The sequence below is a fragment of the Neopelma chrysocephalum genome, unplaced genomic scaffold, assembly GCF_003984885.1.
Source record: "Neopelma chrysocephalum unplaced genomic scaffold, ASM398488v2 Primary Assembly neopelma1_142, whole genome shotgun sequence".
In the NCBI taxonomy this organism is placed as follows: Eukaryota; Metazoa; Chordata; class Aves; order Passeriformes; family Pipridae; genus Neopelma; species Neopelma chrysocephalum.
The window spans coordinates 478,050-505,427 of NW_020897804.1; the positions used below are offsets into that span (position 1 = coordinate 478,050).

General features: G+C 47.3%; 1 protein-coding gene across 1 annotated transcript in view; it reads right to left on the reverse strand.

The window, feature by feature from the left end:
* Window positions 1-206: 206 nt before the first annotated feature.
* The window catches only part of NAT8L (N-acetyltransferase 8 like), a 28,362-nt gene continuing 1,190 nt past the window's right edge, over window positions 207-27,378 (reverse strand). Inside the window, exons 2-3 of the mRNA XM_027699895.1 lie at window positions 26,563-26,727; window positions 207-602 (exon numbers count right to left, since the gene is read on the reverse strand). Of these exons, the coding sequence (XP_027555696.1) occupies window positions 235-602; window positions 26,563-26,727 (533 nt within the window). The 3' untranslated portion in view covers window positions 207-234. The remainder of the gene's footprint in view (window positions 603-26,562; window positions 26,728-27,378) is intronic.

Sequence of the window (27,378 nt, forward strand, 5' to 3'; positions counted from 1 at the left end):
CGCCGGGTCGCAGGACTCCCAGCACCACCACCTACAGCATGCGAGGAAGGGCCGGCCCATCGAGCTGAACGGAGCAAACCAAAAGGTGACATGAGGGAACAAAAACTCAACCCAAAATTGGCAAATCAATGGTGACGAGAAACAGAAGGGTAATTTATTATTTTTGAAGGGGGAGGAAGAGGAGGAAAAAAAAATTATTTTTTTTTCTTGTTTGTTTGGTTGGGTTGTTTTTTTTTATTCTTCCCGCAGCTGCAGGCGGTAGCGGTGGTAGCGGACCTGGAAAAACATTCTCTCCAATAAGGAGCGTGTCATCCCTGGCAGGGCATAATGTTCGACGACACCCACGTGCTTGAACCCCAAGGACTCATAGAGCTTGTGGGCTGCCATCTTCACGGCCGTGGTTCCCAGCACGACAGAGGAGTAGTTGTTGAGCATGGCAAACTCCAGCACTTTGCGGCCCAGGGCCTTGGCGATCCCTTTGCCGCGGTAGTTGGAGTCGACGGACATGCGGCGAAGCTCCACCGTGTTGTCTTCCTCGTTGCCCCGCGCCGCCACGATCCCCACCACGTTGCCGTCCAGGACGGCGACCCAGAAGCAGGAGCCTGTGGGAGATAAAACAGCACATGTAGTCACCAGCCATCCCAGACAGACAAGTGCCCATTGCCAAACGCACACTTGGGAGCAGTGCCTGAGGTCCAAAATCACCTCTCACACGTGGGGACTAACAACCTCCATAAATAAGGACCAAACTCTTTTCTCTTGACACGCTGAACGGAATGTTGCTTTTCCAAGGAAAAGGCACAGCAAAGTCCCTACAAACCAAAGGAAGATTCCCAGGGACCAGGTGTTGTGAAGTGCATTTGGCTGCCTTCACAGACAGGAAACGGTCCCCAGCCAGTGGTGGTACATGATGGGCAACTTCTGACCTGCTCGCAGTCACACTCTCCTGTCCTACCACGTAACTTCACTGCAGCAAGTCCCAGATCCCTCCTGGCACAGCAAAACCCACCCTGGCTGCTTGTTGCATCACACCCTGTGATGAGGGGTTGGCACAGGCAGCCTGTTGTGTTCTTTGCTGCCAAAATCCTCCTTTACTGGAGGTTGCACTTTTCAGAGGCTCTCATCTCCAGGTGAACAGCTTGCCCGAAGCATGGGCAGGACATCATCAGGCTGGACTCACCAGCTGAGAGTCGCTGATGTGCTCTGGGCAGACCTGTGTCTCTGAAGAGAGCAGGGGCAGCACTCACAGGCAGGAGCTCATGGGGGAGAAGCACAGGGCAGTGCACAAAGCATCTTTGGAGATGTAAGAGGGTAAGATTCAACTGAATGACACTGAGGATGGGGAAAGGCTGAGCTTCTTTCCCTAGTGCTGTGGTGAGAGGCAGGGAGCCAGCTCAGAACAGGATGGGAGCCTCTGTGGTGGGGGATGAGGAGCTGGCGGGGCCTCCCCAGGTCGAGGAAAGCTGTGCCTGCTGTGGGGCAGACACCAAGCCATGGTCTCAATCTCACACTGGGACTCATGAGGATATTGCTTTTCAGGTGTGATGCAATAGCTGTCCTGACTGCTCAGGACTCCCAGTGGCTCCTCCTGCCACCTGTTTCTCCATCCACAAGGACCTGATATGAAAAGTTAAATAAGTGACTGCCTGGCTTATTTCTGACCTCTCTCCATGCATGTAGGATATGTAAGTGCATTCTTCTCTTAGAGACTTCAGTGCAGAACTTGCCTAAGACAGCTTCAAACAGAAAATCCAAATTGGGCAGCAAGATGCTGGTAGTGAGAAACTGGGACCATTAATGGCAGCATAGCACCAGCAGGGGAAAACAGCATAAACATCTCCTAGAAAGAGCATCTCCTGTGCACAGTCAAGACCAGGCTCACCCACTCCTTCCCTGCAGGTTGGGATGCTTGTGGTCAGATTCCCCTTGCTCTGGACCTACTGCTGTTCCTCCTCTGCTGGCCTGTGCCAGGTGAGAGCCTCTCACGAGTTGGAAACACAGTGCTCAAGCAACTCAGGCAAAACCCACATAGTTTCAGCAAGCAAAACCAGCCCATTCTCAGTTACACTGGTACTGGTCAGTGGGCACACTGCTCCAGGGATGAGCATGCAGCTTAAAGAACAGGCTGTGCTTTTGGGGTACAGGGGGGTCAGCACAGTCACTCTGCTCTGAGGTGTCTTGCCCAGAAGAAAAGCACTGACTTTCAATGCTCTGGAGCAACATGGTTTCATCCAGGGGAAGAGGACCCCATCACAGGAGAAACCCCTGGTGCAGGCAGTGGCCTTCTTCGCCAATGCTAAGCAGAAGAGAACCTGACTTGGGCAGCAGTTCCATCGTTAGCACCAACCTTGCCAATCAACCAAACCCGCATGCACGACACATCTCTGTAAAGACCAGAGTTAAACAGCCCAGGTGGGTGCTCAGGGGTGCATAGCATCACTTCCTCTACAAAACTGGGGGGAAATATTATTAAAACAACTTGGAGTACTTTGTCACTGGAAGAAAGCAAAGCACTGGAGGGGCGGTGGGAGGTACCTCTCCGGCTGCTGTCTGCAGGACAAGTGCACCTTGTGACTCCACAAAGCCATCAGAAAGAAATGGGCCAGGGTCTTCCCTGCTTCCCTGCAGCACAGCCCAGCTGCCAAGAAAGAGCCAGGTACAAACAAAGGGTGAGGAACCAGTCCAGGTTCACCCCAGCACACCGGGCTCGTCCCCACCTTCAGAGCAATGCACAGTTCCAGTGACGCTCACTTTTGTTCCCCCTGCAAGTCATTTTGCTGCTGCTATCTAGGCCAACTGCTAATTTTTAAAACACCGGGGCCCATCTTGACCCATTTATCACGAGCAGTTAAGATGTCTCTGCTCCGCTGCCGCGTTGACAGCGCGGCTTGTTCCCCTGTGCTCGCTTGGATCTCACAACGTAATTTATTCAGACACGACCCCAGATGAACACCTACAAGCACTGAAACCCAGCAGCCGCCCTCCCTCCGAATACAAATCACAGGGTAGAGAGCTCACTGTTGTTTTTACACTGTTCCTCACGTGGTGGTGGTGCCCAAGGCACTCGCCAGCCCATCCATCACACCTCTGGCCACACGGCAAGCACACCACAACAGGGATCCTCACCCCTACATGCACGGCCATCGCTCCTGTGGTGCAGTCTCAAAAGGAGGTTCATCCCCACCACCCACCCCGTTGTGGGGCAGCCCCCAAAAGCGCCACAAAGTAGCCACCAGCTGGTATCCCCTGACTGCAGCCCGTGGCAGAGCTGTCACATCCCCCTCATCCAGCCCCATGCGCAGCAACTCCTCCTGGAGCTGCTTCTTCAGCAAGGTTGTCTCGATTTCCTCAAACCAGAGACACAACCCAGGTTTCTCTCAACCTGAAGTTACACAATTGCTTCCGTGATTGCTTCCCATTTTTATTCCCTGCTTTCCCTTCTTAGCAAACACCTCTTCTCTGTCTCTGCCCACCAAACCTGAGAGGCTGCTAAAGCTCACTCAGCAACACTTCCCACATTTGTAAAATGGCACATTTCTAGTACTTTGGGGCATTCTGCCTATTCAAACCCCAAATCTGGACATATCCACCACAGCAGACCCCCAAAACCTCCACATTCCGAGTTCCTCTGACTGCCCTCTCCACACCCCCACCCCTGTCCCTCCCAGCAGGAACCGGCCCTGGTTGCAAGCAGGATGACAGCAAACCTGCGCTCCTTGTTAGTTTTTACTTACAACTTTAAAGCTTAATTATAATGATTTTGAGTTCAACGTGAAAAGAAACAGTATCTGGCACATCTCCCAGTGTGTGTTGTGCACATAACGCTTATAATTAGCCACAGACAGGACACATCTGCTCAAACAAAGCGAGTTGTATGCAGCTCTCGCTTACACCAGCACCACCAGGCCCCAAGACTTCAGCCCTACTGCCCACCTCGTGTCTGCATCTGCTCCAAGGATCACCAGTGGCCAGATCCTTCACCCTGCTGAAGACACCTCAAGTTCCCAAAGGTGGCTACAAGCCTAGGAACAGCTTTCCCCTGTGGGGTTGTCAAATCCCTCCTCTAGGCAGCTGCCTAGAGGATTTGCCACTGAAAGCTGTCTTGGGATCACACTGACCTTGGGCTGAGACCTCCTCTCCTCTGGGAAAACCCTCCAGCTTCAGAGTAGGAATGCTGAAGGTCTTCAGATTGCTTTTTACCTAAACTCAATTAGATGACCTTTAAAAGTCCTTTCCAACTCAAACTATCCTATGATTCCATGTTTTCCACAATGCTAGCCAGCTGCAGCTCCTCACCATATCCACTCTTCCAGCGGCACTTACTCTGGAGCAGCATAATAGCACCCTGAAAAACCACCCTGCACTGCCACACCCCCAGGCTGGGGGGGGTTCTCCTCCCCACCTTTTCTTGACCGAGGGGATTGACTCAGGGCTTGTTTTTGAACTGTTTCCTACCTAGGATGAAACAAACCAACACATCTCACCTGTCAGTAATGAGCAACAGCCTTGTTTGCAGCTCTATTAATAGCAGGAGCTGACGTTTTACTCTCTCACATGCTATCTGAAAATAATCACTGCTGCAAAGATAAACACAGACCCTGACAGCTACAACTCTCCCTATCCTTTCAGATACTCATCTTGTGGCAGCATCTCTGTCTCTGCCTTCACCCTCATTTGCAGTCCACCTGCCAAGCCATCACTATGGTCATCCAAAGCCCTTCCAGCTCTCTCCAAGATCTGTTCTTCATGGATGTCTTGCATGTAACTAGAGCTGCCCTGTGAACAGCACTCTGAAGCACTGGAGGTACCTTCCAGAGGCACGAGCTGTTCCCAGCCAAACACCAAGCCTCTTTGCAGCACTGTTCCCTGCTTCCTTCAGGGCTGCCAACTGCAAAAGTGAGGAGAAGCAGCCATGGAAAATGCACCACCACCTTCCTTAGCTCTCTCCACTCCCTCAGCTTGCTGCCTCACCACACAAAATCAGGAACTTACAGGAAAAAGCCATAATAAAGGAAGAAACTTTTTTACAATGATGGTGTCGTGAGGCACTGGAACAGGATGCCCAGAGAAGCTGTGGATGCCTCATCCCTAGTAGTGCTCATGACCAGGTGGGATGGGAGCTTGAGCAACCAGGTCAAGTGAAGGTGTCCCTGCCCACAGCAGTGTATTGGAACTAGCTGGTCTTTAAAGGTCTCTTCCAACCCAAACTTCTATTAAAAAAACCCAACACCTTGCAATACAGGCACCTATGAGAAAGGCACAAAATGGCTGTGATGTATGTAACAAGGAACATGATTTTGGGTTGCTCTTGCTTCACAGCAAGGTCAGACATGGTTCCTCAGCTGATGGTACCCAGAGCCTGAAAGCACACAAGATGGCAGTGTCTTTCTGCTCTAAATTTAAGGATGATTCCCAGCTTTTGAAGACCAAAAGAGAGCATTCTTCTAATCCACCCACCCATCTCCCAGGGCACAGGCTGCCCTCAGGCTCCACACACTGCTGCTGGTGCCGCACCCCGAGAACTTCCCTGGAGCGGTGTCAGCACGCTGGCCACTTATTCCCCACTCCTGCCAAGGAGGCATGCAATTCTCTGGCTGTGCCTGCAAGCCTGCTCTCCCACCCTCCTCCACCATCATGAGCTGCACAGCTCTCCCCCACACAGCCGACGAGGATGGATGGTGGGTGAAAATAAATTCCTTTATTTTTGCTGCAGATTCTTCTACACCTTTTGATGAATAAAAGGCCAGTGGGTGGATGGGTGGAAAGACTGGAGCCAAAAGCAATAGCAGAGAGTACTGCTAGAAGAGAGGGGAACAGAGAGACATCAGCCTGTCCCACCAGCCTGAGTCCTACATGACTGACAATAGCAGGTTCCCACACCTTTCCTAAGGCACTCAGCACTCAAGGACCACTACTCCAAACTCCAGAATTTAACAGCAGTGTGTTGCTCTGAAAAAGCAAAGCTCTATCTTCCAGGTAGGTACTTTTCAAATCCTTTGTTTCCTAGAAAATTCTAGTATTCCCACAAGAACAAGCAAAGCTCTGCTTCCCCAAAACATCCTGAACACACAATTGGGTCCTCCCTAGTGCCAGCACCTACACACTGAGGGGTGACTTTTCTCAGGGCTGGAGAGGGGACAGAGGAGCTCCTGCAGCCACCACCGACTGTTGGTGCTAATTTTGCATGGATGCATCCCTGTGGGAAGGAGTTTGTATGAAAGGCCCAGTCTTCTCCCTCTTTCTTCAGAGGTGGCACTACTATCTCCTGCAGCAGAGCTGTCATTAATTCTCAGACAGAAATTATTTGTGGAACATAATTTCCAGACAGACATGCAACTTCTCAAGGCAATATCCCTTCAAGCACTGACTGTGACTTTCAGTTCTGCTTTGGCATGTTGCAGCGACACAAGAATAAGCAATTCCCCTCTCGGCTCAAAGCTGTCCCAGGTGATGTCCTTGGAGCACCCTCCAGATGAGGGGAGTAGCAGAGATGCTCACCAGTTACCATCACCACTGCTGGGAACGCACCAGGCGAGCACCAGCTCCTCTGCATGCTTACAGCAGAGCCAGGAAAGCATCCAAGGAACCACCGTGAAAAAAGGAACCTGATAGTAAGAGAAACTGTTTTGGAAGGCCAGGCCTTCCAAAATTAAAAATAGGAACCTGCATCTCTGACAGAGATGTGACTTGCAGTTGTGAGCTCTGGGATGGGGAGGGAGGCTGCCCACAGGCTCAATGGGCTTCGCTGGGAGAAGCAGCATCCTGCACAAGGCAAACATCCCTCTCCTACATTTCCCCCAGGCTTCTACAAAGGGGCAAAAGGGGGGAAAAAAATCCAAACACCAAAAAACTCCAATTCATCTCCATGCTTTCCATAGGACAGTATCTGCAATTCCCTGTGTCCCTTGTTCTTAATATACCTACATAAAGGCTTCCCAAAAGTGACAGCCTTGCTAATCCCACAGATCCGAATGCCCCCGACTCCTCCCTGCAACCTGCTGACGTTCTGTGGCATAGCCTGGTGTGACACCTCTGCCTGGAAACATTGGGGCAGAGAGAGGAAATGCAACACGCTGTCCCATCATGAAGCTTTAAATATTTGCCCTTGGAGTCACTTATTCAGCCTCCTGTGCCATCTCTTGATGTGATTTTGGCCAGAGCAGCAGCTCTTTGAGCCAAGCAGGGGTGATTCAAGCAGGGCAGTACAGAAGGAACCAGGGGGTCCTGCACTGGACGCAGTGCAGTGCCATTATTACCTACTTACAGATAACCCATTAAAAAGCCCCGAAGTTCGGTGTCTGGCCTCTCCTCCTGCCAGCACTATTTATATACATCACTGTCAGTGAGACAGACTGTGAGTGGCAGCAAGTGGACAGAGTCCCCAGCCCAAAGCTGTCTGTGCCATGGCTGTGTGTGGCTGATGCCGTTTAAATCCCTGCCCTTTTATCCTGTCTGGGTTTTGAAGAGGGAGCAGAAGAACTACTGAGCACTTGAGGCAACTCTCCCTCCTCCTTCCCCCTCCATCCTTGGTGAAATGCAGGGCAGACCAGCCGAGTTAAATCAACATCAAGGGAGAAAAGAGGTTCTTCCAGGGACGGCTTGGCTGCTGTGATGTGAATGCTGCCAGCAGGAGGAGTTTGGGGCACAGACGTGGCACCGTGGCTGCCACCCAGCCAGACATGGGTAGCCTGAGCACAGGGACTAACCAAGGACAGGCAACAGCTGTCCCTGCCACTGACTGCAGCTGCTCAGCTAGCCAGGATGGGGAGGGATTTATGTCTGTGTTTATGAGGTATGCCATTATTCCATTATCCCTCCTTACCTCCATCTTTCCCGTGCATTGAGTTTCTCTCCTTTCCACCTTTCTAGTTTCCCTTGGCTTCAAGCAGGGCTGCATGGCAGCTCCCACAAGTTCTGCTAATAACTCTACACTTGACTTCAGTTAAAGGCATTCCTGGAGGGATCCTACAAAATAATGGCATTTCAGTGTAGTTTATGTCTATGGAAACTGGGTGAGATGCGAGAGACCCCGACTCCGACACTCCTGACGTGCGCAAGCATCCCACTGCACCACACAGGGCCCAGGCGTAGGGGAACAAAAAATGTCAGGGACACAGGAATTATTCATGCATGAAATTAGAAACGCTGTGAGACTCCTTCCTCCTCATAAATAACTCCACATAACCTACCACTGCAGGACTTATTGCCCTGTTATAAACAATTCCCTGCTGGAAGAGCACAGGGCAGCACATCTATATGCCAAGGGTGGGTGACATCCCTTGATTCATGGGGCATCTGGGCAGCAGGCGATGAGATCACCTACACAGCATGAAGAGAGATGGAGGATTTGGTTCTGAGCACCCAGTTCATCTACTTCTCCATATGCCTTCTTTTCCATCCTTGTTACCTTTCACCTGTGTTGTTACCGAGGGCTGAAGCTACTTGCAACTCCTAAGCTCAGGCAAAGCCTCCAGAGCTGCAAGCAGCAGGGAATCAGTGGGATGACAGTGGCATCCAGCATTTAACCATATGTCCATGGAACCACATTAGCTACCAGAAAACACTGTGACCACATTCTATCACAACAACGGGTCTCAAACTGCCCCAGGAGACAAGAATTCAGAGCTGGCCTCCGCATCTGATAAACCTGAGCATAAAATGAGAAGATCAGGCAATGGGGTTTTGGACTGCAGGCAACAGCTGGCCTAAACATCTGTGCAAACCCAAAACCATATTTGTATTCAGACTGGTATATGGTGTAACGTGCCAGTGCTGATAAGCCTGCAGCAGCAGCACATGCTGTACAGGTGACGGTCCCACTGGGGGATTTTGCTGCAGCCCAGGTTCACCTTCACCTGGAGATGGAAAGGGTGGTGGGGTTGCAATTTAGAATAACAGTATGAGAACTGACTTTCATCAGTGCCTGCTCCGCACTTCCTGATAGAGTTGGTCCTTCCTCAAAAGCACCCAAATACTGTATTCCATTTTGAGGTGTCAAAGCCACCAGAAAACCCATAAGATGTTGACGGCTAGCTATAGTTTACTTTCACTCTAATATTTTGACCAAAGAAAATAAACCCCACATTCTGCAGCAAAGGGACTTCAGGAAGTGGCCAGGTTTGGTCCTAAACAGCATCTCCTGCTGTCACTGCTGGGGACATAACCTAGCAGGCATTCTAATCTTCTTAAAACCTTTGCTTTAAACCTCACCCTGTTCCTTTGAAATACCTCTATGACAGTTCCTGCCCACACACCTCACCCTGCAAAGCTTTGCGGGGGCCCAGGCTGGACGTCTGGATCAATGCAAGCTGTTAGTGGCCATGCCCCCCATGTCAGCACTTCACTGGTTGATTTTTCAAACAGGCTTCAGTCCCCCGGGGCCCAGAGTGTCACCGCGTGTGACAGCACTGGAGGGGGGCTCAGCAAAGCCCCAGGAAGCGCTCAGCACAGCGCAGGAACAGGCTTTTGATGAGACAGCTAGAAATCCAGGCGGTGCCGCAGATGGGATAAAGACAGCCCTTCCAGCACATTTCAGAGGGTGCTATATTAAGAAGTGTAACAGCAGGACTTTTAAAACCTTCTATCAGGCTCTTTTTGCTGGCCATGCTGCACCTTGAAAAGCAAAGACTATAATAAAGCCAATGTATAACAACTGTTCAAGAAAAAGCTGCAGAAGCAGTTGTGGGGGATTAGAAATTGCCTGATTATCTGGACAGATTTAGCCTGGCCCATCTTTCTGCTGCTGAAAAGAAGGACACAACACCGAGAAAGGAGACACAAAACCACTGATGTAGCGACCAGAGCTCTACCTGCTGCTGGGTGATCAAGGGAAAGCACAGATTGAGAAACCAGGCAGTGCCTGTGGGTTTGGCATGTGAGCAATTGTTATCAATAAGCAAAGAATTAAATAGCTTAAAGGAGTGAATAAAGACTAGAATATGTGATTTTGGCCCGGCATTGTCCCCAGGGCTGACCGGATGACGAGTCCCGGCGCAATGGAGCTGGCTCAGCAGAACAGACCGGTCTGCACAAATGGGAAAAACCAGGAAAAAGTATTTAAACTACTTTCAGAGTAGATGTTCCCTCATGCATGCAAAATCCACATTAAGCCTATCAACTGCAGAGTCAGACCTTAACTAAACCAATGCTTTATATTTTAGACTGGTTTTTAGTTAGAAGTTTAAAGGAAAAAAGAAATTAAGCCCTTCTGCCAGCTTTGATAGCCTGGGTCCTGCCAGCTCCAAAAGACTGATGTGACAATTAGCTCCTCGTTAGTGAAATTAGTTTATAAGATGAAATGTGCTGCTGGTTGTGTTTTAAGCCAGCTCCTTAAAAGGACATTGTTAAGGCTCAGTTTCCATCTTCTACATCAATCTTTCGCTACATGGCTTTATTGTTTTCAAAAGGTACTGAGTTCACCTTACAGCAATTTCCACTTGCAAACACTGAAAAAACTGGAAAATCTACAATTACTAGATGTTCTAGAATTCATTATTTGCGGGCTGACTTTTCCTTTATATGCTTTACTGTAAGAAGGGACAGTGCAATAACCATTGAATGTCTTCCTTTAGCTTAGCAGTTGGCCCAGCCATAAATCATGCAGGGAAAACGGATAAATCGATCTGGTTTTCACCATCCATCATTACTTGTCTGCTCTTAATTTAGCCAAGACTCCCTTTATTCAACAGAAGTGCTTGTATCTACACAGGTATTGCACCAAATGCTTCACAGCAAAGAGAGAAACTAAGGTTTATTTACTTAAGGTTAAATAATAAACGCAATTCTGAGCTCTACAAAGATTTCCAAGGAGTTTTATGCTGCTCTGAAGTCAACCAGCTTTAAGGTGAGTCATGTTCTGGGAGAGCCCCTCTTCTGCAAAAGATCACAGCAAAAGCTTACAGAGCTCACTGCAACCAACTACTTTCAGTCAGGAACAAGGTAGGCAAGATGAATTGCACCCAAGATGTAGGTTCATACTTAAGATATGGCATAATGGTGCACTAGGACAGAATAACATCTGTGCATGCAAACTCTTTAAATCACTCAAAAACAAGGCTGAGAGGTGCCTCCCCTCCCAATAACATGAGGTAAGCGAAAGGGAGCGACTAACAATATTTACATATTTAAAAAGTGACAGACAAACCCTGAAAGACAACAAACCAAACTTCCCCCACCCAAAATCAAAACAGAGCCCCAAACAGGACTACATTGCATAGATTACTCTTAGGGGCATCAGCATGGCAGAGCTGGGAATAGGCCACCCCTGGCAGGTAACTGACTGCATTTTGCAGCATTTAATCCCAATGCACAGGACTGGAATCCCCAAGTGCTCGGGCAGATGCCGGCTGGTTCTGCAAACACACCCAAATCTACATCTGCAAGGCAGACAAGTGACAGAAAAGGCCAAAAGCACAACATTCAGCTGTGAATTGGGTAAAGTTGTGTGCATATATTCAGCCAAACCATGCTGTACAGCATATTTCAGTGGTTCTGAACATGTTTTTTCCCCCCTTAGCACATTCCTGTTACCCTCATGAGCCTCTGAGTGGGAGCTTTACTACCACAGCAGCCAATGAGCGACAATGATGAAGAGCAGTGAGCAATATTTCTGGTGCAGAAACACTGAGCAGAAAAGTCTTAGACCTCAGGGAGCTCCTCCGCTTTCCTCCCTAGGGTGTGCTGGGAATTGACAGACAGGGACTGCACTTCACCAAACCCCGCACGGCAAAGAGAAGCCACCACAATACTCTCCTAATACCAGTGATAGATACGGCGCTGCTGCATTCAAAGCCTTTCCTTCTCCAGATTACATGAGTTTCACAAGAATCCTACCTTGTTACTAACACAATGAATCAAACCTCCCTGACCTCTAACTTTCCATTGTATTAATAATCTGCAGGAGTGAAATAGCAGTCACAAGAAGTTATATTTCCTCTGAAACCACAGTAAAGAATTTATTACTCAACACAGAGGAAGACATAAGAAAAAAATAAAAGGTTCAGAGCACAGATTTGGTACTAACTACAGTCTGAAGTCAGGTGGTACATGGCTTGATCTCCTTGAGTCTATTGCAAAGAATAAATATTTCTCCCTATTTCTAGCACAACAGCTTGAAATGGTGCTGCACACACACCCTTCCCAGAGCACAGGCATCCAACCAGGACACCAGTTATCATCAGTTGGGACCAACCCACCCCATGACATCACAGCATGTGAATAGTCACCAGCTGCTGCACCAAGATGAACCTCCCAAATCCATTGCAATGGACTGGGAAGAGCTCAAGAGTTGAGGAGTGAGGGTGGCACTGAAGGACATCTCACAACCTCTGTCTTCCACAGCTGCTCATCCAAGGTGTTCATTTGGGCACTTGTCAATGGAACCAATCCTGCCTGACCTGTCCTGGTCAAACCTATTCCCCTAACCTCTGGGTAAGGAGCAGGTGGCTAAATAATAAGGAAACTGAAATGATAATAAAGCTGCTAAGGAGAATCAGGCTTGGGTCAACTAACTTCAGCCTCTCTGCCCTGCTGCCATTGAGGTGGCACATTGTCTCTGCAGAGATGCTCATCCTGGCATGGAAGATGATGGAAAAAAGAAAAGCAAGGCCTTTCCCTTTGAACAATGGTCTGACATGCACTTCTGACATCCAAGGCTAGAAGTAGCAACAGGACTAAAGCAATTCCCGGCCCAGATAAATAAATGAATACATAACTACCAGACCCCTCTGGAAGCAAAACTTCATAGTATCCCTGAAGTGCTTTTAACACCATCATGCTTCTAACACTGGAGGCCTTCCTAAAGCAATGACCCTCTCCCTACAACAGGCCAACCAGTCCATCCTACTTGGGAAGAGCAGGAAAGGAGGTACTCTCCCCTCCACACCCTGAGGTGCTCTCCAGTGCTGCTGTGGGGCTGAACCTGATCCACCGACAGCTGCAGGCGCCTCCTGGTATCTGCACCTTCCCACATCTCTAACCCAACCCTCAGCCAGGTGGGTGCTGACTCCAATGACCAGGCAGAATCAGCAGACAGAGGTACCACTGTGTTCTCACCATGCTGTGCTTGTAAAGCCTGGTTGCAGGCGATGCTGAGCCCTCCTGAGATGGTGTCTGGGGGTCTTCAGCCCTTCTGAGGTAACTGGGGTGTTGGGACAGCCAGGACTCCCAGGGACACTACTGCAATGAGTGCTCTCTCCTTGGAAATAAGCACAGGCTTTTTTCCAGCAGGAGAAGCCTGTGAAGGCAGCCTACAATCCTTCAGGGACCACCTCCCCATGGCCACCCCACTGCAGCTCCCACTGTAAATGAACACCTTGCTTGTCTGCAGCCCTCTTACTTCTCCACATTTACAATGAATATTTAATCTCTGGGGGGCTATTATATTTATACCTAACTCAGCCAAACAAAGCCCTGGTGTAAGGTTGCTCCAGCGTGTCCCATGTGTGTATGCCAAGGTAAAGGGCTCTGCTGGAGCCCTACACAGCAAGGAGGGCAAACACTGGGTCAAGACTTCACCTCCTGTCACGAGTCATAGAGTCCTACAGTAGTTTGGGTTGGAAGGGACATAGAGATTATGTAGTTCCAACTCCCTGCCATGGGAAGAAATACCTTTCAATTGGTCAGGGTGCAGACCCCAGCAAGGCCTCCCAGGCAGCACAAACCTCCATCACCATATATTGCTTCGATCTTTAACTCTCAGCAAACCAGTGGCAATGCCCCATGTAAAGCCAGAGCCCTGCTGTGGTGCAGAAAAACACATACCTGGATGCTCACTCTTGTTAAAAATCAACGCAATTCTACATCCCTCTCCCAGCACAACAAAACCAATATGGCTTGGGTATAATTCTATTGAACTCCACCATTCCAGACTGAAACTAACACATTTATTTAACGTGGCAGTGTAAGAAAATTCTACATCCATAAATACATGAACATCTGTCAGGCTGGGCACAGACAATGGACCTGTTGTGGATGATGCATTAGCAGAAAATGAAAATTACATGTGCAAATCTCTACATCTCTAAAATTAAAAAACAGAAAAAAACCACTTTGCCACGTGTTCAGACTACCATGCCAGACCAATCAGGTCAAAACATCCCTACAAAAGCCTAATCCCAGATCTCCTGTGATATCCATCTATCACCACCTTACACTTCACATCCACATGAACGGGGTTCCTTGGAGCCCCAGCCTCAATATCAGTCACAAGAGCCAGTGATTTGAAAGACATCTGTAAAATAAATTCATGGAGTGAGTAGGTAACAGGCCACATCTCATTCCATCGGGAAGACATACGGGAAATGAAGGGCAGGCTGTTCAGGGCTAGAGAAAGCAGATACTTTAATGCCATGCACCATCAGACTGTGGCAAACACATTCACCAAGGACCTGTGGAAGGGGGATTAACTTACAAATATGAGCAGTGCTACAGCAAGAAGAGGTGCAAGTCCACACAAATCTGGGTAGAAATGCAGTATTTTGAAGATCTGTTGGATTTTCTCAGCTACAAAGACAATACTAAATGCCCTGTACCTGATGCTAAGACACGGCAGAATGAATGTTTCTAAGAGCAGGTTCACAGCTACAAGTCCTTTCCAATGCACCAGTATTCCCTAAAGCATCATAAATTCATCTTGCAGGCAGCTGATAGCACAAACACACAGCAAACTCCACCGGTTTACTCCACCACTGCACTTTCCATTTATGTCACAGGTCTCCACTAAATATCCAAAGAGCACTTGGACCTATATTGAAGGATGCCCCTACGTAATACACTCAACTCCCAGCACGAGACAAGGGATTTCAGACCATGATTAGGTTAAAGCAAATGCTCCACTGAATCTTTAAGCCAAACTGTCCCAAGAGTTCAGTCTCAGTGAACATGGGAGGTTATGTAAGATTTTTTTTCAAATTTCACTGAAATCCTCTTTAGCTGAGTTATCCACGAAAAATGTTCCCACTTCTCAAGAATCCTTGCAGATGCTTTGATGTTTTTCAGACTATGATGACTCAAAAAAAGCTCCGTAAAACCTGGTGATGGTTTATTCCCAAATTAAAATCGCTGTCCGAGAGCCACAGCTTGATGTTATCCGCTGAACACTGGCAGGTTCTGAAACCACACTAGACTTAGATTTTCATAGCCATTAAGTGAATCTAATTGACTTTACAGGCAGCAAAAGCTTGAAAAGGTGTTTTACAAATGCCCCTTTTAAAGAGTTTGGATTTTAAAAAAAATCTCTCATTAGCATCCCTATTGTACAACAACTTACTCACTGCTCACTTTCTCCCTTTAACAAATCCCACCACTAACGATGTAATTCCAACAAGGAGGACTTTACTAGCCAGGGATCTGCCGTGCTTTTATTGCTATCTCTAACTAACAATCATTTGAATTGCTTAGCACTTAGAAATGGCAGGTGCTCCAAACCAGGCTGTTTTCAAAAGCTTCTCTTTGCAGTTCTACTATTTAACATTATTTTAAATTGAAAGACTACAGATTTAGGTCTTCCCTGGATTCCCACTAGAAGTGTTACACAGTGTTTCTGATGCTGTTATCTAGTTCCAGGGACGATGAACAGATTTGGCACCTCCAAAAAAAGAACAAAAAGTCCTGATCTCAGCAAATGAAGTGGTTTTGGTTTTGGTTTTTTTTTTCATATTCTGACTGCAATAGTGATTTTATATATCCTGTTAAAATGGGAAGAATTAGGTTTATAGGAAAAATCATAGCAATAAAGATCAACAGATACATCTGGAAGTGATGTGGGTCAGATGCTCTAAAGAAGGTGTAAGAAATCCTGTTGTTGGCAGTTCATTTGCCTTTAGACAAAATGTTTTCCCCCCCCATCGACAAGTGGGTTTTGTGCACTGACGCACTGTTTTCAGCTTAGCAGACACAATATCCTCGTGCTGCTGACTTCTATTTATTTTCTCATCTTTACTATTCTGAGTCTTCTACCAAAAAAAAAAAAAAACCAACTTGCACTCACCATGAAAAATATCTGAACAGCAAACTAAGAGAAAGAAAGTACGTATACAATGAAATTATGCAAAGGGACATAAATTCAAAAATATAAGGGGAAGATCAGAGATACAGAGGGATGCTGTGTATGGGACCACCACTCATGGGAAATGCCAGAAGTGATGAATGAAGCCAGAACTAGACCAGACAAAAATCACTGGAGAATTCAACACAGGGCTGGACAATAAAGCCAATGAGAATTCAAAGGATACAAAATGCAAATATTGCAGTTTAATCCAAGACTGGAAACGTGGCATACAGAACTGCTGTGGTAGGGGATGGACATGAGAAAAAAAATGAAAAAAAATACTTCAAGGAACCCCTATTGGTTCCCAGTAGTAGATGTTATTATCTGATAGTTGTTGAAATGAGCGTTGAATGCAAGGTGCACTGAGGAGCCACTAACAGCCAGACAGCTGGTCCACTGCCCCCCATTTCAATTAGCAGTGCTAGCACAGAGCCCAAGAGCTGAAACTGTAAAAAGCAAATAAACTTGCATGGCTGATGCTGGTTTCCAAGTCAGGCTTCGAGCACACTGGCAAGAGAGAGTGGGAGCAGCTTGTATAGCAATTACCGGTGATCGAGGATAAATCTAGGCAAGTAGCTTACTTAAAAATGCAGTTTTTGTCAACACAAAACAATTTACACATTTGTCCTGGATTCACCAAAGCTGCAAAATGAGAGGCAGAGGAAAGGCAGGCTGGCACTAATCCCGCACACAGCTCAGCCCCCAGTATGGCTGGCCGGGACACCAGCACACGTCTCGGTCCTCCCTGGGATCACGGGCGATGTCCCAGCAGCCACGACTTCAGAGATGGAGCTCCCCGACACCACTTCTTCAACTACTACAGTGGTGTAAAATACCTAAATACATAATTTAAACAGGGCCTGGGATCCAGGCAATCCCAGCACTGACTCAGTATAGATTTAATAGTGCCACGCAAAGAACAACAGAGGGACCTGCCTGAGGGGTGACAAACACTAATTGTATCATGGCTCTAACATAATCAGTATTTTTTAAGCATACACTTGGATCTGACCTTCTTAAGGAAGCCTGTAACAGAGCCAACAGTTTTGGTTTGGGCTGAAAAAAGCATTATACTCCCCACTAAACACAGATACTTTCTTCTTCATAGTGAAAAAATGGAGAGGGAGTAGTGAAACAGCTTGATTTGGACCAAAACTATCCTCCCTTTTACTTTGCAGTTCCTGAACTGAAAAATCATTTTCTCATAAAACCTCTGGTTTTCAGTTTTGCCACTTGGATAAGTCATAGAAACAGCACATGAATTTTAAGTGAAAAATATTACTTGCAAGTTATCATTTCAAGCAGGACACGCTGACGTGCAACTAATGCACTGTATTATTCTATTAGCATTTACACTGTTGCAAATTCAATTTTAAATAACAATATCTCGTGTAGCCACTGAAAAATACAAGTGCAATATATGTTTCCTGTTACCTATTTTGAAATGTCTCCTTTCACTCACAGAATTCTACTTTAAAGCAGAAGCCCAGCTTGGCACTAAACCATGGGAGTCCCAGGTCTAAATTTTAGAATAATCCTGTAAGAAATAAATTTTTCAATTTTTGAAAGAAACACTCTTCAGTTATAGAAGACAGTGAAGGATACTGTATATGCTGTCATAAATTGTTAATTGATTGCTGGGGTCCAGCAGGTCAATAGATGACTTAAAAGAATGGCTCAAAGCCATCTGTAACAGACACCACAGCTTGTACCTGGCTCTAAACAGACCACTATGAACTAATTTTTGATGCACCCTTATTAAAGGACATGAGGCTTCATGGTGATTCCACTTGGCCCTTAGCAAAAAAAAAAAAACAAACAAACCCACACAAACAAACAAAGAAACCACCAAAAGCCCGAAACTGAAACCCTATTATTTGGTTACAAGGAATAGATTTGTAAATAGAAACTGGGTAAGACATGCTGCTATCTTTAGATTCTCTTTAAGAATCCTTTCATTAGCCACCTGTCAGAACAACAAAATGATTCCTCAGCTTTCTACAGGGGAAAAAAAAAGAGGGGAAAAAAACCCCTAAAAATACATTTGAAGCTCCCTGTTTCACTGATGCAGAAAGCGACAACAAAGGCTCGTACATCCCTCGGCTCATCGCAGGACCAGATACCAGCAAAACACTCCAAGTCTCTCTCTTTACTGTAGACTGGAAGGGAGCAGCATCAAACATGTGATTACTTGTAACAGATGCCCAGCACTGCATTACCAAAAGAAAAGCACACGCTTTTGCATACACCAGTAAACAATGCTGGGAGCTCCCGGAGCTCATGGACACCCTGACAGTTGTTCCCATCCAGAGTAATTAAATATGACGTGCCCAAATCAAGATCTCAGCCTACAAAAGGAATTTCAGAAATCCACTCTGAAATCTGGGGAGATTTTGAATGGTTTGTCTTCTTAAAAACTAGGCCATCCATTTAGACTTTTACATGAAAACAGTATTTTTCAAAGTATTTAGAGGTCTTCAAGTAGAGAGCAATGCCTAATGTCCATTTCTGAAGTATTCAGGCTGCTGGTCATGCACACTGGGAGGAACCAACCTGACCACAGACACTCTTGGATAACCCTAAGAGGTTGAATGTAATAAATAAATAATGTGTTTGGGAATAAGATTTTTCAGTTCATGCTCCTACATCCAAAATTCAGTGTCAAGAGAGGCTCAAAGCTCTAAACCTTTAAACTCTTGTCACTAGTTAGATATCTGACACAGAATCTAAATTTAGGCCATTATGAGAATCTTAACCTGAAACAGACTTTTGGGTAATTGTTTTAAATTTTAGTCATTCCTAAGAAAGCAAGAGAAAAAAGAAGAGCCTCTGAAAACCCTTTATAAGAGCAATACATTTGCATTTGAACTTGTGCTGAAAAATCTGGAGTCAGAAACTTTTTAGGTTTACTTACTAAGACAGTCATGAGAAATTGCAAACAGCCATGCCAAAAACCATCCAACACTGGAGAAAACATTAAAAAAACTACTCAAAGCCAGAAAAAAAACACCCCAGACCACCTGATGTTCCTGCCTCCATGTTCATAGGTCCCAGTGTGGCTTGTTTGCCGGTCCTGAGAAGCTAACTGTGCCTAGAATACCACTAATGTTCAATTTACACAACTGGTTACTTCTTGTACTGAAGATTAATGACCAGCACTGGCACATACTGGGGATTTTAAACATCTGCAGGCAGAGCTTACGATCAGGAGCATCATATCCACCCAGTCATGGCTACAGCTCAAACACCACTGCATTAACTGATGGTCAGGTCAATGAGGGACTGACTACTTTTAGAGAGAATTTTTGAACACGTGGACAAAAAAAAAAAAAGATTATATTGCTCTGCAAAATTTACTATAAAATCTATTTTCTTCTAATTCTGACATGGGACCGTGCCAAAGCTTGTGGATCTAAAGGAAGAGCTATTTTTGTGTTATGGATACGTGCATTGAGGAATGGGTTTCTGCACATGTTCCTGCTCCAGTGATAAATAAATAGGAAGGGAAGGCAGGCTGCAGCAGCTTGCCCATAAACATGCTTATCCCATTAGTGTGGATGACACAGCCTGGAATCCACAGACTTCTCCCCTTAAGAGGCAACTCCAGCTTTCCCATGTTGGCCCTTGGCTGACAGTGCTGCACTTCTACTGTGTACTACCCGAACCCCCCCAAAGTAGAAAAAAGTTAATAATAAAGGTTTTGTGGGCTAGACAGACCCTGAGGGCCCTCCAGTGGGTTGAGCAGAGCTGCCCCATGTGGCTCAGCACTGGAAGGAACCCAGGCTGTGTCACCTCCAGATCTACACAGCACTTATCTTTAGGGCTGCAGGATTGGGCTGGGACCCGGCTGAGCTGCCTGTGGCCAGGGCAGCCCTTGGTCAGCTCTGGGAATGCGGGATGGGGGTTAGGAGCTGGTGCCAGCAGTGTTGTGCCTTGCTTGCTGTGCCCGTGCTCCATGCTTGTGGGACGGGGTTGCCTCCAGATGGAAAAGCCAAGGCTCCAACGCAGCGAAATGAGGCAGCCACACGTGACAGAGTGCCAGTCTCAGATGAGGTGGGTTTTGAGAGGCAACTCAACTTTAAAGACACTTTACATTATTCAAATGAAACCAAAATATTTCAGTCCATTGCTAACACTGGACTAAGCACATCCCTAATGCTTCAAAACACAAGTTGCTTTTCCTATTGCTTCCTGAGAAACTCTGCACTGGCAATGAGAGATGCCAAACCAGGAAGTTCCTGTCCTGCTAAATTGTAGAAACCCAAAAGCAACAGTGAGACTTGCTGAGCAGCAGCATCTCTGACCATCCTCTGGCAGGAGGCCAGCTTTGGAAATACTTTCTGACAAAATACTTCACACTATAAAATACATGAAAGGTCTGTAATCCTAATCTGGTAGGATCTTATATGGAGATTGTATCCCCTGAAGCACACTCACAGTGTTGCAGAGAGATGCCAGCAGTGAAATGCTCACAGGACAGACCCACCTCTGAGGAGACCCAATCTCTGTTCCCAGCAGTGGTGTGGAGCAGAGCTGGAAACACCCAGGCAGAGATAAGGACACAGCCTCTCCCATGGGTTTTCCAGCTCCCAGCCTCAAAAAGAACTCCTCACTGACCTATGCAGTGTGTGGGAGAGGCACAAACGAAAATCCCAATACAGGACAGACAGCTCAGGGGTTTGGCAGATACATGAGGTCAGGGCACTGCATAAGCCAGCAAGAAATGCTGAAGATAGGGATGCTTCAGATTCCAGCTGCCTCTTGGGCACCGGGAGTGGGGCAGGGCTCTCCAAAAACACATTCCTCCACTGGGAAGCAGCAGCCCTGAGCCTTCTCTGGCGTCAGGTAACTAAGCCCTTTCTTTGCAAAGCAAGGGCTGCTCTATTCTTTCCAAACAATGTTATCATTTGGCAGCTTTGCTCCTGCTTATCTGTCAGCCTGAGCATTACCCAGAATGTGGAAGAACTGGGCTCCATGGCCCACCCTCCACCCGGGGGGCTCAGTGGTGGGGAGAAACACTCCCCCTGGCCCCCTCTCCCTGGGGCTTCCAAAGTGTTTGGGCATGGCAGAACAACCACAGCTCTGGGGCTGAGGATCTCCTCCCAAGATAGACCCTGTATTTTCCCTGCACCCCAAAACTCACTGGTGCTCATCCCACAGCCTCTGCAGGGCTAAGCACCCACAGAGCAAGGTTAACAGGAACCACATGATTTATACCCAGCTGTTCACCTTGCAAACATCTGGGTTCAATCCCTCTGGCATTGAATCCACTGCCAACTGGCCTGATCCGAGAGCAAAACACAAATATTTGCTTGTAACCCAGACAAACATCCCACTGAACTCAAGGAACACCTCAAAAGGCAGGAGCAGCAAACAGGATCTCATCTCCTCACACCACAACTCTGGCTCCACTTCAACTAGTGTCCTTCTGGCAGAAGGACATGAAACCAAAACCTCTGCCAAGAAGGGCAGGTCATCCCTCCATTGGGTTCAGCTGAGTACTGTGCCACCCAGGAGCAGCAGAAATTGAACCCTAACAAGCCATCCCCCAGCAGCCCTTCTTCCATAGGGCCTGTACCCCAGGGAAGTTGGGATTTCTGTGCAGGCACTACATCTGCACCCTCGTGTACTAGGAACAAAGGGCAGCAGAACAGGAAGGCTCTGCTCACCCCTGGATGGAGGCAGGAGAGCAGAGGCACCCATCCTGTCCCAGCATGAGGCAACCAGAGGCACCCACAGAGCAAGAGCTGCAGATGTGCAGCCACTGCTGAAAGCCACAGCCCTCAGCACAGTGAGGTTAATGTGACCTGACACCTCCTGCAGCAGCTACTCCAGCTTTGTCTGCTGCACTGGGCAAGGCAGATGCCCCAACACTCCACCAGGTCCTACAGCCTCAGTTCTCCAGGTTGCCCATCTGTGCTGTCTGTCCATCCTCCTCTGCAGCACTGGGCACTGCTATGCAGCCACCCAGCTTGTCACCAGTGCCCAAAACCCTGACAAAGGCCAGCTCCCACCACCACTAGGTCTTTGCACCAGCAGGACAGATATGCACACCCCTCAGCAGACCCTGCTAGGACAGCCAGCAGTAGGAGACAACTCTTTAAACAACCACAGAAAGACATGCAAGTTTGTCAGCCAAAGCCCCAGCTCCACTTGCTTTGGAGAGCAGCGGTTTTGCTTTGGAGGCAAAGGAGTCCTGGTTTCCATCAGCACTCCAGCAGAGACCTCAGCCTCGCAAGAATCCCTCTAACACACCAACCACTGCAAAAAATATACAACACAACCAACTGGGACAGAAGCTTGAAGAGACACAGTAAAATTGATTAGTCATCAAAATCATCAGACCATAAAACAAGCTCCAGCTGTGCTCCTCTTTTTTGCATAGATAAACGCAAAAGGCAGGGCTCTTTTTAAAATTAATTCCTTCTTTTTTTTTTTTTTGTTTACTAGAGCCTAAGTTACTCTGGTTGACAATTAAGCCCATTATCCAATTCCTTTCTTTTCCACCACCCCAGTGTCTTTTTTCATAGCCTTTGAAGAAGGAAAAAAAAAGTGAATTCCAATAAGTGCTATTTTAAAATGAAAAATGCAAGTTTACAAAGAGCTCAGGAAGGTGTTTGAACCATTCAACTGTCTAAGACCCCAGCACGGGACTCAACACAATTCCTTTCACATTAAGAACAATTTCAAGTCACACCATTGTGTACAAGCTCCAAGTTAAGCACTGGACCAAACATTCTGCCAGACTCTTGGCATAAGTGTTGGAGGGCAAGAGAAAACAAAGATTTAAATTTTGGCTAGTGTACTTCTGCAGAATCACTGTCAGCACATATTTTTCAGTTCATACAAAATCTAGCAGAGGAAAATTAAAACCATAACTAACTTGGAGGTGAGCGGTTCAGACAAACTGCAGAAGAAAAACTCTAATACAATGTAACTCATGGAACTGTTCAACACTAATCATTAACCTGGGTGCTTATGATATCCCATTGCAAACTGGGTCCTTTCAGTTTGGTTTTAAAACTGACCCACAGGTTTTGCGGATGCTTTCACAAAACCAGCAAGAACAACCCATTTTAACAGTTAAAATATCCTCTCATGTAGATCCCTGCCTTACCAGAGGCTATTTGCTGTAGATGCTCTATACAACCGTACCCCAAACCTGGGCACCACAGGGAGCCCTCTGCAAACAACAGGTTTTTGTGCCGAGGTACCATGGATTCCAAAGGCAAAACCTCACCGAAGCCACAAACATCATCATGATCCAAGACCTTAAGACCACGTCCCAGTTCTACCTTGGTGTTCATCACCCTAAGAAACAGGAATTCATAATCCCACCACAGAAATGCTCCCTTCCTCTAGTCTCCATGTCGGAAAAAAAAAAATATTCAAGCAGGTAAACACAGATCCTCCAAAGAAGGAGCAGGAAGTTGCCTGGTTGTACTGCCAGCCAAAGCCAGGCCAAGTTGCAGTTACATCAGGTTGGGTTTAACTCATCTAGTCAAGCTCTGGCCCTCTCCAGCCTCTCTGTGCCCCTGTTCCTGCACCCCATTACCCTCACTGTGACCAGTTCTTCTTTTAACACCTCATTGAGAAAGCTCTCACTAATGTCTCAGCTGCAGAAACACAAAGAGCCGTTCTCATTCCCACTGCAACCATTTCTGCCTGGGTGCTAATTTGTAAACTATGCAAATAAAAGAAAAACTTGGAGCTGGAATTTGTTTTATTGCCATTGTTCTGTCCTTTGGGTGGGATGGGCAATGCCAGTGTGGCTCATCACTGCCTTTCTCCTGATGTTCAGGCAGATAGCCTTCAAAGCGCACAGAACTCCAGGATTTTCCAAGAGGACTGTATTTATACTGCTATCCTATAGGAGAAAGTCTACTCTTTTATATGGATCCAATCATGGGTCATCTACCGCCGCCACCTGCGACTCCTAGAGCGCTTCCATCAACGCTGCCTCCGTACAATCCTAAACATCCACTGGTCAGATCGTGACTGATACGTCTGTTCTAGAACAGGCAGCAATCACAAGTATCGAGGCCATGTTGCTGAGAACGCAGCTGCGTTGGGCAGGGCACGTCTCCAGGATGAAGGACCACCGCCTCCCTAAGATCCTGCTTTATGGTGAACTTGCCACCGGCTGCCACATGAGAGGAGCCCCAAAGAGAAGATACAAGGACTCCCTGAAACAATATCTCAGCCTTGGCCATATTGATCAACATAACTGGTCTACTCTGGCCTCCAATCGGGAGATCTGGAGACACACCATCTATAACGCTGTTGATGCTTTTGAGAAAGCATGCAGGATCACCCTTGAGGGGAAAAGACAACGCAGAAAGAATCGAGCCTTGCAGAATATACCCCCTAAGGAGTCTTTCTGCTGTGCCTTTTGCAACCGGACGTGTCTATCTTGTATTGGCCTTTTTAGCCACCAGTGTACTTGTAACAAACGTGGGTAGAGCCCTCCCCAAATCTTTGTTCGCGAAGCCTGGCCATGATGATGATGATAGGAGAAAAAAAATTCACCAACTGCATTTTTGGAGGAAATGGGAGCAAACTCCTGGATTCACGCCTTGTGCACAGCTACACCAAATAGCACCGCACGGCTTCACGGCACACTGACAGGCATCACTGAGGGTGCTGGTCCCAGCATGCAGAACCCTTCTCCTCCCCAGCCCCCAAAGCCTCTCTGGTCTTTATCCAATTATTACTCCAGCCAACTAGCTTAACATCACTATCATCAAGAACCTTTAACAAGCACCAACAATTCCATAAATCTGCTTTTTATGGCATGGCAGAAGCCTAATTAAATGATTAAATTCTGTCAAAAATTACAGCCCCCACACACTTGCAATTAGCCCCTTCAGGTACCAAATAAAAACAATGCTAACATTTCAAAGACATGTTGGCAGCACAGTTGAGCAGGATTATATTACTGACCCTAAACAAATTGAGGGCATTACTCTTCCTTTGAGTCCTTTTCCTTTATTTTCTGTATCTGTTAGTGTTATAAATACAGGCATTGCGACCACTTTGACCACACAAATCCTGAGCATTAATGAGCAAAGCAGCTCAAACACCTATTAACTCCATATTACATGTTCTTATTCTACTGGAATCTCCTGCTACTTTCTCCAGCACAGTACCTTGCTGAACCTCACTACAGAGGTGCGGAGATGTTTTGCTATGAACCCTTTTATTTTTGTGACACCATCTTTAATAAAGATTGAGCTTTTTAAATACAAGTCACAGATCACTTAATTTTTACAAAAACAAGCCCTGTAAATGAAACAAACCCTGTGTGTAATATGGGACAAAGACCTGGACAAGATACGCACTATAATGGAAAAGGAAACCTAAAGCAAGCAATTCTAAGCTATTTGGGGATTTTCCTACGAGGAGGAGCAACATTTAGCAAGGTTACATTTAGCAAATGTAACATTGCACATTAAAAGTGAGGGAAAGTTTGAGGCTAGGGTACCACCTAGGAGTCCTCTTAAAGTGCCCGGAAGAGGTCTGTCACACCTGGGGATCCGCAATGATACAGCAAAAACATGGCCACATGAAAAAACAACACAGTAGATACCCAAGAAGAGAGCAGGTACTCCAAGAAGATGGAACTAAGGTGGGATACTGGCATCATCTTGCTTTCCCAGCTCACCATTAGCACTCTGCGACCACCAAAATCAAACCTCAAACCCCGAGTGACTGCCCAGGCATCCCCCGCTCTGGTTCTCAACATGAGTGTGTGCCTACAAAAAGGGAAACGGCACCTCACAGGTTCTAAAAGGACTTTTTTTTTAATTATCACATAAGGTATCTTTTATAGCTTAACCAGAAAATATCATAGTGAGATACTGTATTTTTAATTATATTCATACACGTACAAACGGATGGACGCATATTACTTCAAACTGATGTGGCAACAGCCCTTTACATACCTGATCTATGCCTCTTCCAAAACACCTACATTAAGGAATGTTCTTGAACAATACAGGAAAATGGGCACAGTAGCTAAAATGGGCTCCTCCGTGCATTTGGGCTAAAAGGCCTTTCATCTCCCTCTCTTCCTGCTGTCAGAGCTAATACCAAGTTCAAGGAGCAAAGAAATAGCAGTCTCAAGACATAAGGGCTGGGGTGGACCCAGCCTGCAGTGAATAACCTGCATTCTCCACCATCATTGTCCCCGAGCACCCACACCCGAGTCCTTGGGCTGGCTGTGGGACCCGGCAGCGCTGTGCTCAGGGGGTGGACAGAGGGTGCCTTGGATGACTAGGCACCTTGTGGGGGTACTGAAAAAAAAACAAACCGAAAACAAAACAAGAAAAAAACTCAAGCCAAACCAAAACCAGAGGTGGCTTTGTGCCTAGTGTGGCTAAAGAGCTGCATTCTGGTGACTTTTGAGCTTGCTCAGTGCTGCTGACAGGAGGAAAAGGCGCCAGCAGCAGGGAGCAGCCATGTTCCCCAGCAGGCTGGGAGAAGGAAGGCTCCCTCGGGGAATTTGTACTCACCTGGCGGTTTCATGTAATATTGCTCAATATCGGACATGTCCGTGTGCAGCGCACAATCGAGATAGTGCAGGATAACTTTTCTACTGAAGTAGTACCTCATGCCCATCAGAAAGATGGGCAAACAGCAGGTCAGCAGGAAGGACTTGGTCACAACAAAGCACATTACTATGGAGATAAGGAAGAGAAATAAACGACACCTGTCAGAAAAGAGAATTTAGTGTTGATTTCGGAATACAAACTCATTATAAAAATAAATAAATAAAACAATCACAGTCAAAATATACATTTGCAGTACACACACAATTCACGCTCTCGAGATTATCACGTTAAGGGACAGTGTATCGCGACGAGATAACCCGGAGAAGTTTGTGGGGTCCTGGAAGGAGCTGGTGGGGAGGATGCCGCCACGCCACGGCAGGTCTCACTGAGCCCCCCCGGAGCGGGGCCGTGGGGACCCCCAGGACCCAGCACACTGCAGGCCCCCTTCGCTCTCCCCGGTGAGGCCGGAACGCGGCCGGGCGGAGGAGCCGCGCTGCGGGCACCGCTCCGCAGCCATGTGTTCGCCACTGCGGCAGTGCTATTTCCATCAGCACCTACTCCCAGGGCAGCCACCCCGCCCGCCCCCATCCCGCCGGGCTGCCGAACACCTGGGGGGCTTCTGCGAGTGCCCCCCAGCCGGCGGCTCCCCCCGGCGTGGCCCCAGAGCCGCCGGCTGCGCCCCAACGCCTGCTGGGGGTCCCCCTCCAGCGCGGGGCCCCGTCCTCCCCGATGTCTGGGACACGGGGTGCGACCCTCCTGCAGCCACCGAGGGCAGGA